We start from the raw sequence: 18,154 nt of genomic DNA, 5'->3' as shown, positions 1-18,154 counted from the left end.
AATTAAAGCTCCTTAGAATTTAAACAAATTAATGTATTAATTTCCTAACTAATTTGAAATAAAAACAATTTTAAATTCAAAAAGTAAAGAGGCATCTGCTTAAGATATTTTTGACTTTACCGTTTCATAACTTTAAATCATTTTTAAAAAATATACTGGTAAGGTAGGCATATTATTCAAGACAAGATTACACAGACGTTAAAAAGTTTGGTATTAACGCTTGTTGACTTGCAGGCAGGATATATTACTTGTATATATATTTTTAATTGTAATTAATTAACATTACCGTTTTTTTAAATGTTGAAAAAGAGTAACTACTGAATTTTTTTACATTTTATTTTCCGAACCAATGGTAAAGTAAAGTAAAAAACCGGTGGTAGCTTCACTTAATATAATTGTTAAATGGCGATTCAAAAGTGCTTGTAAAAGCCTACTTTAATAAAGTATATTTTGATTTTGACTTTTTTTAATTATATATGTACTATAAATTTATAGAATAAAATATTATGAAAGTCGACTCTCTCGAGTAGTTAATATGATACACATGATTGATCTAGATATTTTCAAAATATTAGGGTTATTACTATAAATGAGTTCGACAAATAAGCATATTATAAAAATGCGTACTACTAAATTAATTCTATCCTGTTGTATTTAGGACATGTCCTATAATATAACTAGTCTGGTTGCCTTTTAATCAATTCGAACGTGTTAGAGCATTTTAATTTGTAACAAATAATGATAAGTAAACCTTTTTGTATTTAAGTGCTTAGTTAAAAATACTGTTATTTTAAATCATCATCGCTTAAACGCCCATCTCTAGTTGCTACCTAAAATGTTAACACCGATTAACTGACATTTGAGTTTTGACACATTCGGCTTGTCATGATTCATGTCAGTTTCAATTATACTGATGTATTTTTCAGTACACACAATTTGAAAACCATAAAATGAAGCTGCTTGATTGATGTGTAACTGTTATTTATCATATAAATTATTATATACAATGGCTTTAATGCGGAAATATGTTGTAGCCGGCATAGTGAGATATTGGCTTATTCACACAGACTATTGGCAGACAATTGCAAATAGAGTTGAAATAGCAACGCCTCTGAACTCATGGAAGAGGTTAATTGAAGGAGTATATTTGTACGATCATGGGATAGATCCTTACGAAGGGGACTCGTTTCACGAGTCTCCTATAATGCTTCTGTTTTTCCATTTTATATTAAAGAAAGTACCTTATCTATTACCACTTATATTTACTTTTATGGACATTCTAACTGCACATATTCTATACAAAACTTCGAAAGCGTTTGTACGACTTTTCGAAGAATCACAAGAAAAGAACAAACAAAATGTAGCTGAGGAGTCAAAAACAATGCTTTTGAACAAATCACAGTTGAATGAAGCACCTGACTATGTTTTGTCAGTTTATTTATTTAATCCTTATTCAGTATTGAACTGCGTCGGAATGACTAGTACTGTCACTCAAAATTTATTAATAAGTATGTCTCTGTGGGGAGCTGCAAGTGGACAAAGGATGCTCGCTTGTATATTTATTGCGCTGGCTACTCACCAAGCTCTGTACCCCATTCTTCTGGTTGTACCAATATCAATTTTACTAGCAGATGTAAATAAAGGATGCAATAAGTGTTCTTATATTAGAACACTTCTTGCCTTTGTTTTGTGTTGGGGTTTTTTGATTTACATCTCTGCATATATTATGGATGGCTCGTACAGCTATGTTTATAATACTTATGGCTTTATGTAAGTTTAACATAATATTTTTGTATTGTGTATCTGAAATAAGCATTTTAGAGTTTGTGTTTCAGATTAAAATCATATAAAATTCAATCTTGTTTTTTCAGATTAACAGTACCAGACTTAAAACCTAATATTGGCCTCTTCTGGTATTTCTTCACTGAGATGTTTGAACACTTCAGACTGCTGTTCGTCTGTGCATTCCAAATAAATGCACTGGCACTATATGTGGTTCCTCTAACACTAAGGTTTCATAAAGAACCAGTGTTACTAGCTACGGTGCTGATTGCTCTCTCTACAATATTTAGGTCATATCCTTGTGTGGGCGATGTTGGGTTTTATTTAGCCCTTTTGCCTCTGTGGAAACATCTCTTTACATGTATGTATTTTTGAAAACTGTTTCATACAAACCAATTTCAAATTTTAATAACTTGCTAGACTATATTTTTTTAAAACTAATATTGTATCTTTTATTTCAGTTATGCAACAAAAATTCATTGTTGGATGCGCATTTATCATCACATCTGTACTTGGACCTACCGTTTGGCATCTATGGATTTACTCTGGTTCTGCCAATGCCAATTTCTTCTTTGGCGTTACCCTATCATTTGCAACAGCTCAAATATTTCTGATAACCGACCTTCTATTTGCTTATATCAAGAGAGAGTTTACACTTAAACACGGTTCATCTCGTCGTATTGATGATAAGCCAGCTAAATTAGTTCTTCAATAATTCCATTTTGTGATAAAATATTAAAAAATAATAATATATAAATAACATGCATTTAATTTACAGAACAAATAGTCTACAAGCAATTTTTTGTAGTTATAGAAATATTCTTATTTTTACATTTTTTAACAATCATTCAACATATTATTTGTCCGTAAATAATTGGTTGTGATTCCACAAATATGGAGTATCAGGAAGTTGTCTATTAAGTCAATAGGATTAAAAAACAGATTACATGTTAATAACACTACAGATATATTCTATTTGATGTAATTATATTATGTTCGTATGTTATCAAACTTAAAAGGCAGGCTATAGTAGGCAGAAATTTTAGAGTGAATGAATTACATATTACAATAAACCTGTTAATGTTTCAACTAACTTATTTAATTGTTAAAATATAGTTTAGTGCCTGAGAAAACAATAATTATTTGAATCTGTTACAATTGTAGAACACAAAAATGTAAAAATATTATTAGATTACAAATTTTAATAAATGCAGTTTTTATCTACGTAGTCGCATAAAGCATAACCATAATTTTTACAACTATTGTAAATAATTTCTTTAAATTTACATAAGAGAGATTGACTGTTTGATTATAAAGGCTAGTTTTAAATAAACTTACTCATGAACTAATCAATAAAGTGGTTTATTTTTTAAATTCCCTTTCATTTCCGTTCATTTATGTATATCTTTTTAATTAATCCTTGTGTTATAACAACGCCCTACTTACCCAATGAGCAACTATCTTATCTCTACCAATCTGTGCCTGTATCACACACACCCTGACATTTAACACGGAGTGATAGTGTCGTTATGTTTATTTATGTGGAAATGTAACCTAACATATTAAAATATGAAGAAAGTATTGTTTGTGCTTTTTTGTGCTATATTTAGTTGTGAGTATAATGTTGGGTACATTAGCCATTGTTAATTTATTAAAACTCGGAGATAATGGGAGTATAAAATAATGTCTTTAAAATATATGTTTTCATCTGTTTAAACAATAATTATTTAGTAATTGTTAAATTTTTAATGCGTTTTTGTGGTTACTTGCTTACTATATTTTTGTAACAATATACAAATAAGTATAATATGAAAATCAAAGATTGTTAATTTACTTTATTATACATACAATAATTATTATTGGTATATTAATAATAATTAATTTATGAAAAAACTGTATTACAATATAGGTTCGGAAGAGGTTGTACAGTCGAGTATACCGTCACATTTGTTGGAATGCTACCGAGGCGAAACACCTTTTCTTGGAGCTCCGAAGAGACTTGACGTATTCCTTTCGCTCCTAAGGCGACTGGAATTGAATACGAAACTTGATATGAGATTGTTTAGTGCGGCATTGCTAAGAAGGTATTTTCAGGCACTTATAAATTATAACCATTGACTTGTATGTTTTATAACAGTAAACAATTTATCGGCTATGATGTTTGTTTTGAAATTGGTCTAATGAAAATCAAGAGTTAATTTAGACCTAGAGTTAATTCTAAGATGTATTTTTTTTATGGTGTAGGTTGGCGGACGAGCATATGGGCCACCTGGTGGAAAGTGGCCACCATCACCCATAGACAATGACGCTGTAAGAAATATTAACTGTTCCTTACATCGTCAATGTGCCACCAATCTTAGAAACTAAGATGTTATGTCCCTTGTGCCTGTAGTTACACTGGCTCACTCACTCTTCAAACCGAAACACAACAATACTGAGTACTGTTATTTGGCGGTAGAATAACTGATGAGTGGATGGTACCTACCCAGACGAGCTTGCACAAAGCACCTAGCACCAAGTGGAATAAAAGCAATATATAAAAATAAATTTAACAATTTTCAGTCTTCGGCTTGACGGTATCGAACTATTCCCTAATACGGTAGAGACAGAATTCGTCTTACCATACCGAGCATCTGCCTTTCAATTTCATAGATACAAGCTACTAATGGAATTGTTTTTACCGAGTCAGAGTGATCTCATAAATGTGGACGAAAGTCTTAATAGGATAGAGAAATGCCTGCTCCACAAAATGATCAGTTCAACTGTAGATCCATGGGAACGGGGTGACGAGAATTTTGTATGCCCATTGTCCGCGCAGCATCGACATATGCAACAAAGCGCCAACAGGTAACTAATTACGAAGATCGATAAATGCCTATATTGTAGTTGAGTGTATGTGTTAATTGGCATAAACATAAAATGAACTAATTTCGTAAGTAAAGTTTGATACTTTAACACGATTTGTTTGCCATTATAGCATTTAATTGTGGTGCAATTTCAAAGTTGATTAGCAGAAGGTAAAGTTCTGCCAGAATTTGACGAAATGAAGCAAATAAAAATGACTTAGATTATTAAGTTATTACTGGTAGAGGTTATAATAACATTGCTTAATTTCCAATTCACATATATCCACGAATACGTAGGTACAATTGTTAGCAACATATCATGAGATTAATGAAAAGTACCTACTTATAAAAAATCTGCGTCTACATCTTATTATCTATGATTAGATTCGCCTGGAGGGTATTTTAAAGTATAGTCTATACCGGAGGACTCTGTAACAGTGTTATATTATACTTTATATTGGTAACAAAAATAAAAACCTTTCCTGTGTAATGTACGTAACTGTATTTAATTCGACTTACAATATTAATAAAATGTATGTATAAAATCAACATTTTATTTTAACAGGTTGTACAGCAGATGTCCAATCGAAGACGGTGTAATCCAGACTGAATGGGGTACGGTATCCCCAGGTACCGTAATAGCAGCGATTGCTTCCTCCTTAGAAACACAACGAGTGTCAATCACGGATATTTTAAATGCAAATATATTCCGAGCAGAAATATCACAATCATTACTAGATTCGGCTATGGAAGATTTCGATACGAAAACTGGAGCATTTGAAGTAGATGATATGAACACTGAAACAAATATCGGCATCAGTAACATATGGGTCGCAACTCTGGCAGGTACCCAAAGATTCTGTAAATAAGAGACGTAAATTCTATTGAGTATGATTTTTGTTGTTGGACGTCGATAGGCAGACTGTGAGTGGTTTCCACTGTCTATAGATATTGGTACTGAGGAATATTAACAATCCCGATCGCCAATGCGTAATCAACCTTGGAACCAAGATAGTCCTTCATAATTGTAGTTACATTAACTAACTCGCCTATGTTTTTCATAATTGTAGTTACATTAACTAACTCACCCTTAAAATGGTAGCACTATTAAATATTGTTTTTTGTCGTTAAAATGTGACGGGTTAGCACAAAGCAATACTATCAAGTAGCGCAATTTAAGTTTTCTTTTTTAAGGCGATTTAGCGGAAGTCGTTGTCAATCAAGGTCCAAGAGTCGGAGCATCTTCACATAACATGATAATTGGTAGCAGTAACCGATGGAACGATACTATTCTCCCAAGGGACTATTACCTGTTTTCGCAGAATGGAACGTTACGCACATGGCATTTCACTGATGCTGAAATTTTAGCTGGTATTGACGGTTAGTTAAAGTCGCTTAAAATCTGTTACTGATCTAAACTAATATTATAAATGTGAACTTAACTCTTGTCTGTCTGTCTGTTGCTCTTTCACTACCGAATCGCTGAACCGAATTTAATGGAATTTGATATGAAGCAAATTTGAACTCCAAAAAAGGACGTACCTTTATTGCCTAACACGTGACAACCATCCCATAAAACTCGAGCGATGCCGCGGGCGATAACTAGTATAAAATAATTTTTAAAGCAATGTATGTACATGTAAGACGTAAAAATAATTCCCTCAAAATATCCTACAGTTAGACGTGGTTTACCTTCTCGGCATTAAAATATACCTAAATTGAGATGAATTATGTCAAACTTCTTGTTTGTAATTGAACCACCAATTGGAAGAAGGGAATAAATCCAAAAAATAGGAACAGAGATACTAAAAAAAAACTTCATAACTTTTTACTTTCAACTTATAAACTTATAGGACATCAATGATCATTAAGAAAATATCAATCCTGATTTATTCACCGACAGACCTGCCTGAAATGTATAATATTTAGCCCTACGTCTGAAGAATGTAAGAGTGTATAAAAGTGAATATGTCGAAAAGTGGCGTTTATTCCCTTTTTCCAATGGGTGGTTCAATTAATTTCTTTCATAAAATGAATTAAATGATGTTGTTTTAGATTTCATTTTAAAATTATATAATTTAATATTTTTTAACCATTAAGTATTCAAAGGTATTAGATAGAATCAGACTTAAATTTTCCAGGTCTAATATTATCTAATTATTTACCTACATGGGTCAGCCAACGACGCAGCTTGCGGTTATCGCAAGTAATAGAGATGTATTATTCAAATGAAGGAGTATCTTTTGAACCGTCTGTCCGCGCTTGTAACAGGCTAGCGTTGTTTTCGAAGATCAACAGCTCGCAGTTGTTTACTGAAGCTTCTAGATTCGCACAGATTTTATCTCTGCAACAGATCACTGTCTATATACCTAAAGATGTTATGGAGCGAATAACGGAGGCAGCGGTCACGGCTTTCATGAGCTATGTTCGTAAGTATTTAATGTTATATTTGTATCATTATCACTATCAGTATTTTTTATTTGTTAATCATTATATAAGTATTTGTAGCAACTATACAGGTATTCCGCATGGACCATAAAATCAAAAACAAAATAAACTTTATTCAAGTGGGCTTTTAGAAGCACCTTTAAATCGTCATTTTCCAATTAAGTGAAGCTACCACCGGTTCGGAAAGTAGATTCTAACGAGAAGAACCGGCAAGAAACTCAGTAGTTACTCTTTTTCAACATTAAAAAAATACAAAGTAATGTAGGTAATACAATTATTTAAATTAATATATTCTGTTTGGAAGTCCACAGGTATTACCTCCACGCTTTTTTATCATCTATATTATGTATATACTCATACATACCCTATAAGCTAATCAAAGATATTAAGATCCTATAGACAATTACTTTTTTAAGTAGTTGAACATATATCAAAGAATTAAAAAAACCTCGTCTTAAATTACCTACAATTAGATTCTATTTAGGTAGAGCTGTGAGTGAACCTAACTTAATGTTATAAATCATGTGTAGGATTTCCTTCATTGAATATAAGCAAACAACTGAAATATTAAGATTTATTTAGGATGTGCGGAAATAAAAAAGAGCCTGTATTTTGTTTTCGAAAAATTAAATCACGACAAAACTATTTTCTCTTCTGAATTATATCGAGCTTTCGTAATTCCTACCAAACTAATTTTCAAACCCTTACATTGTAGTTACTTATAGTAACTACATTTTAATACAATAATTGCGATTACAAATACCTGATAAAATTTTGATTGAAACAAAGTTAATTTTTCGTTGGATGAAAAACATTTTAGGAAAATATTATGTGACCTTGTATGTACCTTCCCCTTTATCAGTAAAATTTATGTGAGTTGTTTATTTGACTTTAAAAACAATAGCAACAGTACTGAGGCAGAATCACAAGGAATGTAAAAAGTCTTCCAGCGTTCCGACCATCGACCTAATCGTGGCGACCGACTCGAGTTGGAAGGGTTACGAAGTAGAGCAGTTTATGTCGTAAGTATTAGTAGCTGAATTATAATTTAGATTTAAATACACTTTAATTAGTAATATTAACGTCTTGCGTGACTCGTAATAATAGACACCCTCATCAGTAATTACTTAATTTTTTTTTATGAAATAGATGGCAAACGAGCAGGAGGCTCACCTGATGGAAAGTGACTACCACCGTCCATGGACATCTGCAACACCAGGGGGCTTGCAGGTGCGTTGCCGGCCTTTAAGAAAGGAGTAAGCTCTTTTCTTGAAGGTTCCCATGTCGTATCGGTTCGGAAAAACCGCCGGCGAAAGCTGGTTCCACAATGTGGTTGTGCGAGGCAGAAAGTGTCTAAGAAATCGCGCTGTTGTGGATTATTTAATATATTAATTAATCATTTACTTATAACATTACTTAATCTTATAAGTAAGCGATTAATTAGTCGAGAATTAAGGCGCACAGTAAACGCTCAAAAGACTTGTAGACCTATTTGGCAACATGAGTTTTTGTCACCAAAAAAGTATTCTTAAAGAAGGACTTTAGGAATTCAGGTTATTAGTCGACCAACTCGTTGTGCGTTTATTTAAAAGTGAGATGGAATGTTGGTGATGGTGTTCTGTTAAGGTGGATAGGGGGAGCTTTAGAATTGGAGTCCCAGCGCAGTACCATAGCACTCGTGCACGGCAACACCGGGCAGTGGATCGTGCCGCCCGCAGACAACCTAACATGCTTTTACAGTACCGTCGCGAATAATACCATACAATGTAAGATTTGTTTAATTCCATGGCTAATATATTTATAACATAAGATTAATTCGTAAACAAAACTAATTTATAAATTATATAAGCAGAGCTCATTAAGAACAAATAACTTGTTAAAACATTTTTTTATATTATTACTGTTGTTACAATGAACACCCATCCTTCGAACCGAAATACAACAACACTGAGAACTACTGTTTTGTGGTAGAATATCTGATAAGTGGGTGGTACATACCCAGCCCGGCTTGCACTAAACCCTACCACCAAGTAGTGATTACATGATTACTACTTGGTGTTAGTGTTAAATACATGATTAATTATTAAGTAAGACAAATGTAGATATAAGACAATAAGATATAGACGGACAAATTTACTACTTTTTACTTTACTCATTGTTATTTTCCAATTGCAATTGGAGAGGCCTATGCCCATCAGTGGACGAACATGGGCTATTGATGATATTCTAAAAATTACTAATCGTACTTGCTTGTTTAACTTTATCAACTTGTATTTTTACAAATAATAAATTAATAACAAAATTAATTTTCGTATTTATGTAGGGCCAAATCGTCTGAATCTACCGAATGTTATATCAAGAGTCATCCAACACAGTCGGAACCGGACGTTACAAGGTATAACAGACAGGATAAGCGCTGGTCACAGCACTGTAGTTCTCATCATAAGCCCTACGGATAGACAAGCGACTGACGAGATAGAAAGATCGAGAACACTGATGGCTTCCTTGCGGCGGAGCTTCTTTGACACCTACTTCGCTTACGTGGCGCAGGACACGAGAGATTTCCAAAATATAAACAACGAGTACCTTGATTATTCAGAATTGTTTTTAACGGTTGGTATTAAAATAACCTATTTATGTTCGTAATAATTAAATCGTTGATACAGATTACCTATATAAAATTTAAATGCTACGTTCTTATGGAGTTTTTCTGATAGATTTATTACATGTATATTGGTAGACTCTTAAACGTTTAAATAAAACTAGTTATAACGGATTTGAATCGCGTATATTAGTTATTTTTGACATCCCGACGTTTCTAGCACTTTACAGCGTTCGTGGTCACGGGTAGACTCTTAAACGGATATTGATGGTAAGTGGTCACCACCGCCCATAGAGATACTGAAGCTGTAAGAAATCATAGTGAATCCATGGTTAATGATTCACTAATATTGTATACTAAGATGTGTCCACTGTGAGTGCCTGAGTTTTCCCTTTTTCAATCGATAATTGCTTGAAATGAAAGAAATTTTTGTGTGTTTTGTCAACGTACTGCTTTGTCTGGAAACGCAGTCTAGATAAGCTAATAATAACTATCATTCCTCGCTTCAAATATTCTGATAATTTAAAATCTTATCCTCCTATAACACGTTTTTTTTTTCGTAGGTTGATTCAGTGTCTATTCCAGACGTCATTAGAAAAGTGGATAGTGATCTTGTAAAAAGTAATATTCCATCTAAAATAATCGGAGCTCAATGTCGAGTTAACGGCACCGAATTCTCCCAAATTGCCTACGAGGACTACGTGTTGCCAGGCCGTGAACAATCCTACCGTATTCATCCGTTTTACTTACAAAAGCAATCCGATATTCACGTTCAGGTAAGTGAGACTTTGTGTCAATAGGGCAAAGATTATTTCGCCAATTGTAGACCTTAGGATTATGTGTGTTGTCTGTGGAATAATACTAAAATCAATGATAGGATCGTCAATCAATAAGTTGTTATATTAAAAGACCTCAAAGGATTTTGTTTATAAAATAAAATATGGTAGACGGTTTAATGATGGTAAGTGTTTACAACCGTCCACAGATATAGATGCTGTAAGACATATTAACCATTCCTGAGACCGACATCGCCATTCCGTCACTACCCTTGATGGCTAAGATGTTATGCTTCTTGTGTCGGTAACACTTACTCTCTCATCCTTGAACTAGAAAACAACTACACTAAGTATTATTATTTGGAAATAAAACAACTATCATACCGTCTTTTTTTCGAGTTGATTTGAGTTTGCATTTGAGATGGTAAACCAAAAAACTATACCTTCTTTACATAAAACAAATAAAAAATGTATCTAAATGAAATTTAAAAAGATCTCCGTAAATTAATTATAAAATTAAATCAGTTGTATTCAAATTATTTAATTAAATTGAAATTATAATAATATCTTATTACGAGTTATAAATATCAAAAATGTGTTTAAATTTAATTATTATACTAACAACGCCATCTATGTTTCATTTTGAATATCAATCATCTTATCATTCCAACAGTGCCATCTGTAGTTTAATTTTTAAAATACATTACCGTCATATATTTTAATCCATTTTTTAAATTATACTTTTGTGTGACACTTCTAAAATTGCGATTATAATTTATAATATAGAATACCTTCTAAAGAATACTAGGTAAATTTGTCGAATCAGAGCTCCACCTCGAAAATTCTTGATTTTTTTTTCTATCGTTCTTTACCAGTAGTATGTAATATCCTAAGTAATATTAAGGAGGCTTTGGAACCCTTGAAAAAATAAAAAAAATGATAATTAGGTAATTAGAAGAAAAAAAAATTATTTACCTACCGAATTCATAATTATATAACGAACTGTAGTTAAAATATTGTTGTATTTTCATCACCAATTAATGTGTGTAATTTAAACTCTATTGGTTGGATCCAATAGTGAATTATTAAACCAGACGTAGGACCACAGATTATACTTAATACTATTCCAATCGGAAAAAGTAATGATAAGCAAAGCTTAGTTTTAAGTACTTCAACAATAGATTTGCGAATAGCTGTGGAATTTATGCGTTAAACAACAATTGAATTACTTTCTTTTACTTATTTTTATTTTTAATTTAAATAACTTATAAAACATATGACCACTTTAATTTCACTTTTAAAATTCCGATAGTTACTTTGCCGACATTCAAAACATTACTTTAGTTTTACAAATCACAATTCACAACGATAGATTATTCAAGATGTCCGATAATGATATCATGTCATTTCAATGTCAAAGCTGTTTATTATTCATCTTCGATTGGAATAACCTATAAAATTGTTTATTGCCATTGCACATAAAAGCTGCTTAAAATGATTGTAATAAAATTTGATTTTTTTTTGTCATAGTTCAGAAACGATGGCCAAGGTAAAATATTGGTCTGCCAATGGCGCGGTGCTGATGACTCTCACTTGTGTCACACCATAACTGAACGTGAAGTCTACACTTTCAACATAACAAACCCATGCCCTTCCCCGGAGTTCTGTCTCCCGGCTCATTTCTCCGTCTCAGCGCTATCAACTCAAAATTTGTGTGCACGTAAGAACAATATTAAAAATACATTTTTGCGTTTTACTAACATAATTATTATTAACATTAAGTCCTTAATTTCTTATATTATAAAAATTTATCATAGAGAAAAAAATAAAAAGTTTTTTAACCACCAAGGCCCCGGGGGGATTCGAACCCCCGATCTCCTGTTTACTAGACAGGCGCTTTAACCAACTAAGCCACGGCGCCGATATCTATGTTGTTGAAAATTGTATATATATTCTTGCGATTTATACACGTCTATATTACGTTTAATTTTTGTGTCTTTATATTTTAACGAACTTTTCATCAGCTGGTAAATTTTAACAAAATAATCAAATAATATGAAATAATAAATTTTAAAAGAATATTACTGTACCTAATGTACTTTCTCTTAAATTTCCTCTTTTAATAAAAATATATTTTATTATGCCTTACACTTTCGAAGTGTATTTTATTGTGTATTGATTATATGCTACATATATTTACTTAGTTTCTGATCATGTTCCAGATAACGAGTGTCGCCTGCCTCACCAAGTAGGTTACTACATACAACATTCTGGTTTCCGGTGCTTGCCTCTGCTGGGCTCCGCGAACAAAATGTCGCCGCTTTGGAAAGTGCATCTCGTACTTTCTCTTGTGATCTCATTATCATATTATGTTTAATAAAAATTTATGAAATTTAACGAATCTTTTTTTTTATGGCAATACACATCATTTTAATAAAATGAATGGAGCATTATTCTCACGGCTACAAAAATTCCGGAGTTGAATGTATAACGGAGTAAATAAAAAAGACAAGATGTTCATTTATCAAAAATACTTACAAGGTGCAAAATTGATAACTTGTTTATTTTGTTACCCCTGGTGGGACTCGAACCCACAATCCCCGGCTTAGGAGGCCGATGCCTTATCCATTAGGCCACAGGGGCTTGTGATGTTATTATTCAATTCAGCCAACACAAATAATCATAAAACTGTGTTTTTAATGTGCAAATATAATGTATAAACAGGGAAAAGTCTGAAGAAACGTTTGTTTAGGGTAATCGAATAAAAAAACAAGGTATCATAAAAAATATTTAAACATTACAAAATTCGCCCGTAAAGCAGTGATGCTTCGCATCACGAATCCAAAAAGGATACAATAATATTTATAATTATATTTATTCATCAATTACTTCTTACTTATAAATTTATTAATACTTACGTTTATTTAGAACTTAAAACCGCCATCTAAACTCTTAATTGAATATTTACTGTAGTACGTTAGCACCGTACTGTACCTAGATAAGGAAAATGAAAAGAGGCCGAGGAAAATAGTGTTGTATCTACAACAATAGAATTTGCGAAATAGTTCTCAATCTCGTCGATAGAGTGCGTTGTAATTAAATTTTTTTATAAATCTGTGATGTTGAGTAAGGGTATTTTAACATTTTAGGCTTTTATCGAAAACTAAAAAATACCTTACAATATTAAGATAATTTGAAGAAAAAAAAGTGTTATTATTTTGATTACAAAGCATATTTTTGACATATTTTACAACGACTCCGTGGCGCAACGGTAGCGCGTCTGACTCCAGATCAGAAGGTTGCGTGTTCAAATCACGTCGGGGTCAAACTGTCAACTTTTTTATTTTATTTTTGTTCTTATATACTAAACGGACAATACAAAAACCATTTTTTTTTTTTCAAATAAATACCTAGATGAAAATTAAAAAAATTGTACGATTCCGTCAAACTGTAATTGCCTGGTCGCTTATACCGTTTATTTGGATTTGAAAATGACATTTTGTTTCCTTATTTTTCTACCTTTATAACAATTTATGCACCCTCTCACTATAAGCCGGAGAGCTATGTGAGATTACTGGCTACATGCCAGACTGCCCACTAAAATCACGCGGTTCTAATCGTCATGAATCGTCACGGAATCTCTTACGCGCACGACTGACTCATGTACATTCCCAGATTAAAATAACAATTTAGAGTACAATTATTTTGACATAAGCTAGTGCAGGAAGTGCAAAAACCCAAAAGCCGTGCGTTGGGGGACAAACGGCCTAATATAAGGTATAATTTATAAGTGACATTACAAGATCGTGCAAACATTTTGAATTTTTAAAAACATAATGAAATGTCGAATAATTAAATACCTCTGCAGACATTATACCCATTTCACTTGAGTTGACATTCAGTGCGCGCCAAATATGTTGTTAAAATTTGCGAGCCAATTACATTAAAGCAATGGAAAAAAAAACAATTAGTTTGGTAAATAAGGCAGCTAACCACTATCATCATCATCATTATCATCATTACATAGTATCACACAAGCTTACGCTGTCTGTACCTATTACCAATGTATGCTTAGATGTTTAAAATTACAAAACGTATTTTGAAGCAGTTTTTTTTAATAGATATATTGATTCAAGAGGAAGGTTTATATGTATAATACATGCACAATGTAATAGATAATGACTGAAAAACTGTGAACATTTTAAGACATTATGTGGTATATTTAATGTCAGTATTGAAACCGTGCGTCGCTAGTTTTAACTTAAGTTAGAAAAAATATATATAAGGTTGTATCTATTCAGTTTAACAAAATGAAATATTGAATAATATTTTCGTTTCTACTATACTGTAAAATGCATTGAAAAAATGGTCTCCAAATGTTTATTTATTTTGACAAATAATATTTTGGAGACCTTGGTTTGCTTAACCAGTAACCGTCTAATGTTGTTTTTGTTTATGAAGTAGTTAATTGGGCAGATATGCCTTCTGGTGGTGAATGTTCACCTCCCCTTGAGTATATTATATATATTCACACTGTAAGAAATATTAGTTATTCTTTTACCAGCTATGGAAGTTAAGATGTTTTATGTCTTTTGCTGTTCCACTGGGTAACTAACCTTTTAAAGCGGGACGCAAGTAAAGTATCGGTTTTAAAGGTAGAATATCTGATAAGTACTTTCCGAACCGGTGGTAGTTTTACATTTAATTCAACACTGTCATTAAAAAATATTTTGATTCAATAAATATTAATTGTTCATATATTAATAATTTAAAATTATATGTGGTTTCTTTTATATTACGTAATGATGTATTTAGTATTTACATTAGCGCCCGCAGACCGCAGTTTCACTCATGTGGTTTTGCCTACATAATGATAGTTATATGAAAAAATATGTTTATCAAAATGATAGATTTACTTAGCTATCAATACTTAGGTTATGTTTTATTCTATTTGGTAATTTCTAGAATCGATTAATTATATCCAATGTTATATGTGAGATGGTCCAGTGGTAAGAACGCGTGCATCTTAACCGATGACTTCGGGTTCAAACACAGGGAAGTACCACTATATATATGCGCTTAATTGTGTTTATAATTCATCTCGTGCTCGGCGGTGAAGGAAAACATCGTGAGGAAACCTGCATGAGTCTAATTTCATCGAAATTCTGCAACATGTGCATTTCACCAACCAGCAATGGGACAGCGTGGTGGAATATGTTCCAAACCTTCTCCTCAAAAGGAGAGGAGGCCTTAGCCCAGCAGTGGGAAATTTACAGGCTGTTACTTTACTTTATATCCAATGTTTAATCCATCCATATAAAGTAACAAAATTTAGAAACGAATATTACTGTTCAGTCCGTAAAAGTCCGTAGACTGATGTCTTAATGGTATACAGTTTAATTTTAAATGTACTTTTTTACAATGTTCCCTTTTCAATAATTGGGCTATCTAAAGTATTTTACGAAGAGCCTGGGCTAGAACTTTATAATGTGAATGTTGACACTAGTATTTAGTACGTACAGATATGTGTCGATTAGCATTCCGTTCTCGTAACTAGTTTCAAATTTTTAAACATATATTTATATTGTCAATATTCTAGTTTATAATGACAAGGACATTTCATAGCTGCATAACATATTAATATTATAGATTATATTGGATTATAGATTTTATTGCCTTTGTAATAGGAATCATCTTTAACACAAGACAATTTTATTCCGATCACGTTTTTTCAGGGTCGGATTTACGGGGCCCCGAATGCCCATTCGGGCCAAAGCCCTGATATAATCCACCACAAGATATAATCTCTACAGGAAGATAAAAAAGAAAAGAACATAATGGCGAGGGGATAAAAAAAAAGTACTTTGATAAATGTAGACTTAGTAAAAGTTAATGATTATTATACGATATTTTTAAAGTTTATTGATTACTACCGGAAATTAGAGGGATACGTTTTTGTTGCCCCAGGGCCTTCAGATATCTAAATCCGGCCCTGCGTTTTGTTACACAGTATATACTAAATAATGTGTAAACAGTTTATTAAAACTGGCGCGGTCTTAAATCATCTCTGCTTCGAGCCAGATAAGTTAAGTGACTTATACAAATACATACAATTTACATTTACGTATTATACCACGAAAACATTAGTACAATCGAAATTGTCACTTGATATTTTTCGGAATTTTAAATTATTGTACTGGCTACAGGTACTTAGTTTTTTTTATTTCTTAAGATATCGGGGAAATTCAAATATCTATTTTTTTCAATATAATATCAGTAATTAATAGACACTTATTTGTAGTTGGTTTCTTAAATAAATTGAATATTTATCGTTTAAGGCAATCTGATTGTGATTCCTTATTTCTCGGGTTAAACAATTTTTCTCCTAAACATAAGATACCTACCATATTTAAGTTTCATTAAGTCATTCATAAGTTTATATTTAAGAATATCTAAGAATAGTTAGTGAGTATGTACAAACAAAAAAAAACCATTATAAATAACTAACATTAAAAATAACTAGTTAAAAATAACTTATCACTTAAATATGCTGTTGACGGCTATCTGTTTTTATAAAAACAGCTTTTCAATTAAAATAATGTCGTGATCGCAAGACTACTTTACAAATCTTAAGTGGTAAATCATCATTTCTAACTAGGACCTAGTATACTAATGTGAGAAAAGCTGATTCGGTTACAATATCCATGCTATTTAGCTACATTAAAGCTTATTTTCGACTGAAGCATGTTTCAGTAATGGCATTTTGGATCTAAGAAGCTTGGAGTCGAGACGATCAGGTGACTGGCATACGTGTCTGCTGGCGCCTTTGTAAACGAATCGCATTCTTGAGGCAATGTAATACATGCGCAAAATACCTTTGTGTGATTTTCTGCGTAATTACAAACAGTTACGTGCATGTATACGAACACGCCTCCGTGTTTGTATGTATGCGTTAGACTCGTTTGTGTTCACTCTGGTCTCTGGAGGTCGTACAGTGATCGAGACATAACTATAAACATTTTTTATGAAGTATTCGTGCATGTTCGTTTATTTAACACTTATTGAAACGGTTTGGGAGTTAGCACGTGATCGTTAAACATATTTTATTTCAAGAGATGTGGTCATTGCAAAGTCCACACTGTGGTCATCTAAAAATTTCCATATTCAGAATACTTAAAAATTTTACTCGAATAAACACTAAAACCAATAAATTAATCCACATTTATTTAGTAATCCCAATATTTTTAGCAAACTTAGCTTTTGCATAATTTGAATTAATCATGTTAGGTAAATAAGACACTGTAGAACAGAATGAATGCAATAACATACATATTGCTAATAAACTTAGTTATCTTTGCATATTAATGAAATAATTTCTTTTAACCTTGGTAAGTAATACTCTATCAATCATTTGTAAATCAATGACGTCAGAAACAGTTGACGCAGATCGTCTAATGTCCGCCAATAACTCTTTATTATTGTCAATTAAGTTTTTGTGAACTTTTCGGTCCACTTGACCCTCGTTCAGGATGGTGTGCGTGAGCGCGGTCACGCCCAACACGAAAACAACTTCATTTGTGTACTTAGCACAAATATATTTCCGCATACTAATAGATAGATAAACCACACCTATAGCCGATTCCAATGGCAGAAGAACAATGTGTAAATAAACAACTTTGATCATGAATTACTATGAAACC

At 32.3% G+C, this 18,154-nt stretch overlaps 2 protein-coding genes and 3 non-coding genes across 5 annotated transcripts; 3 read left to right on the top strand and 2 right to left on the bottom strand.

Moving 5' to 3' along the window:
* Positions 1-869: 869 nt before the first annotated feature.
* Positions 870-3,364, top strand: LOC124529692 (phosphatidylinositol glycan anchor biosynthesis class U protein). Its single transcript, XM_047103560.1, has 3 exons — positions 870-1,770; positions 1,872-2,143; positions 2,244-3,364. Exons 1-3 carry the CDS (start codon positions 968-970, stop codon positions 2,495-2,497), a joined length of 1,329 nt encoding a protein of 442 aa, XP_046959516.1. The 5' UTR covers positions 870-967; the 3' UTR covers positions 2,498-3,364.
* Positions 3,267-12,851, top strand: LOC124529687. The gene is made up of 12 exons (XM_047103547.1): positions 3,267-3,394; positions 3,692-3,866; positions 4,345-4,629; positions 5,194-5,474; positions 5,823-6,008; positions 6,770-7,057; positions 7,981-8,098; positions 8,703-8,842; positions 9,400-9,689; positions 10,242-10,454; positions 11,985-12,174; positions 12,677-12,851. The coding sequence occupies exons 1-12, from the start codon at positions 3,352-3,354 to the stop codon at positions 12,829-12,831; spliced, it is 2,364 nt and encodes a 787-aa protein (XP_046959503.1). The 5' UTR covers positions 3,267-3,351; the 3' UTR covers positions 12,832-12,851.
* Trnat-agu lies at positions 12,302-12,375 on the bottom strand. Its single transcript has one exon. It is a non-coding gene; the product is annotated as a tRNA-Thr (tRNA).
* Positions 12,852-13,024: 173 nt separating the features above from the next.
* Trnar-ccu lies at positions 13,025-13,097 on the bottom strand. The gene has a single exon. It is a non-coding gene; the product is annotated as a tRNA-Arg (tRNA).
* A 611-nt stretch (positions 13,098-13,708) lies between these two features.
* Positions 13,709-13,780, top strand: Trnaw-cca. Its single transcript has one exon. It is a non-coding gene; the product is annotated as a tRNA-Trp (tRNA).
* Positions 13,781-18,154: the final 4,374 nt, after the last annotated feature.

The sequence above is a fragment of the Vanessa cardui genome, chromosome 1 (assembly GCF_905220365.1).
Source record: "Vanessa cardui chromosome 1, ilVanCard2.1, whole genome shotgun sequence".
Lineage (NCBI taxonomy): Eukaryota > Metazoa > Arthropoda > Insecta > Lepidoptera > Nymphalidae > Vanessa > Vanessa cardui.
This window is presented reverse-complemented; position numbering and strand designations above follow the sequence as displayed.

Excerpts from the sequence above, each read along its gene's own strand:
- LOC124529692 (XM_047103560.1), top strand. The coding sequence starts at position 968 with ATGTGTAACTGTTATTTATCATATAAATTATTATATACAATGGCTTTA. Across the intron at positions 1,771-1,871 it reads TATAATACTTATGGCTTTAT|ATTAACAGTACCAGACTTAA; the intron begins GTAAGTTTAACA and ends TTGTTTTTTCAG. Across the intron at positions 2,144-2,243 it reads GTGGAAACATCTCTTTACAT|TTATGCAACAAAAATTCATT; the intron begins GTATGTATTTTT and ends CTTTTATTTCAG.
- LOC124529687 (XM_047103547.1), top strand. The coding sequence starts at position 3,352 with ATGAAGAAAGTATTGTTTGTGCTTTTTTGTGCTATATTTAGTT. Across the intron at positions 5,475-5,822 it reads ATGGGTCGCAACTCTGGCAG|GCGATTTAGCGGAAGTCGTT; the intron begins GTACCCAAAGAT and ends TTCTTTTTTAAG. Across the intron at positions 8,843-9,399 it reads CGCGAATAATACCATACAAT|GGCCAAATCGTCTGAATCTA; the intron begins GTAAGATTTGTT and ends GTATTTATGTAG.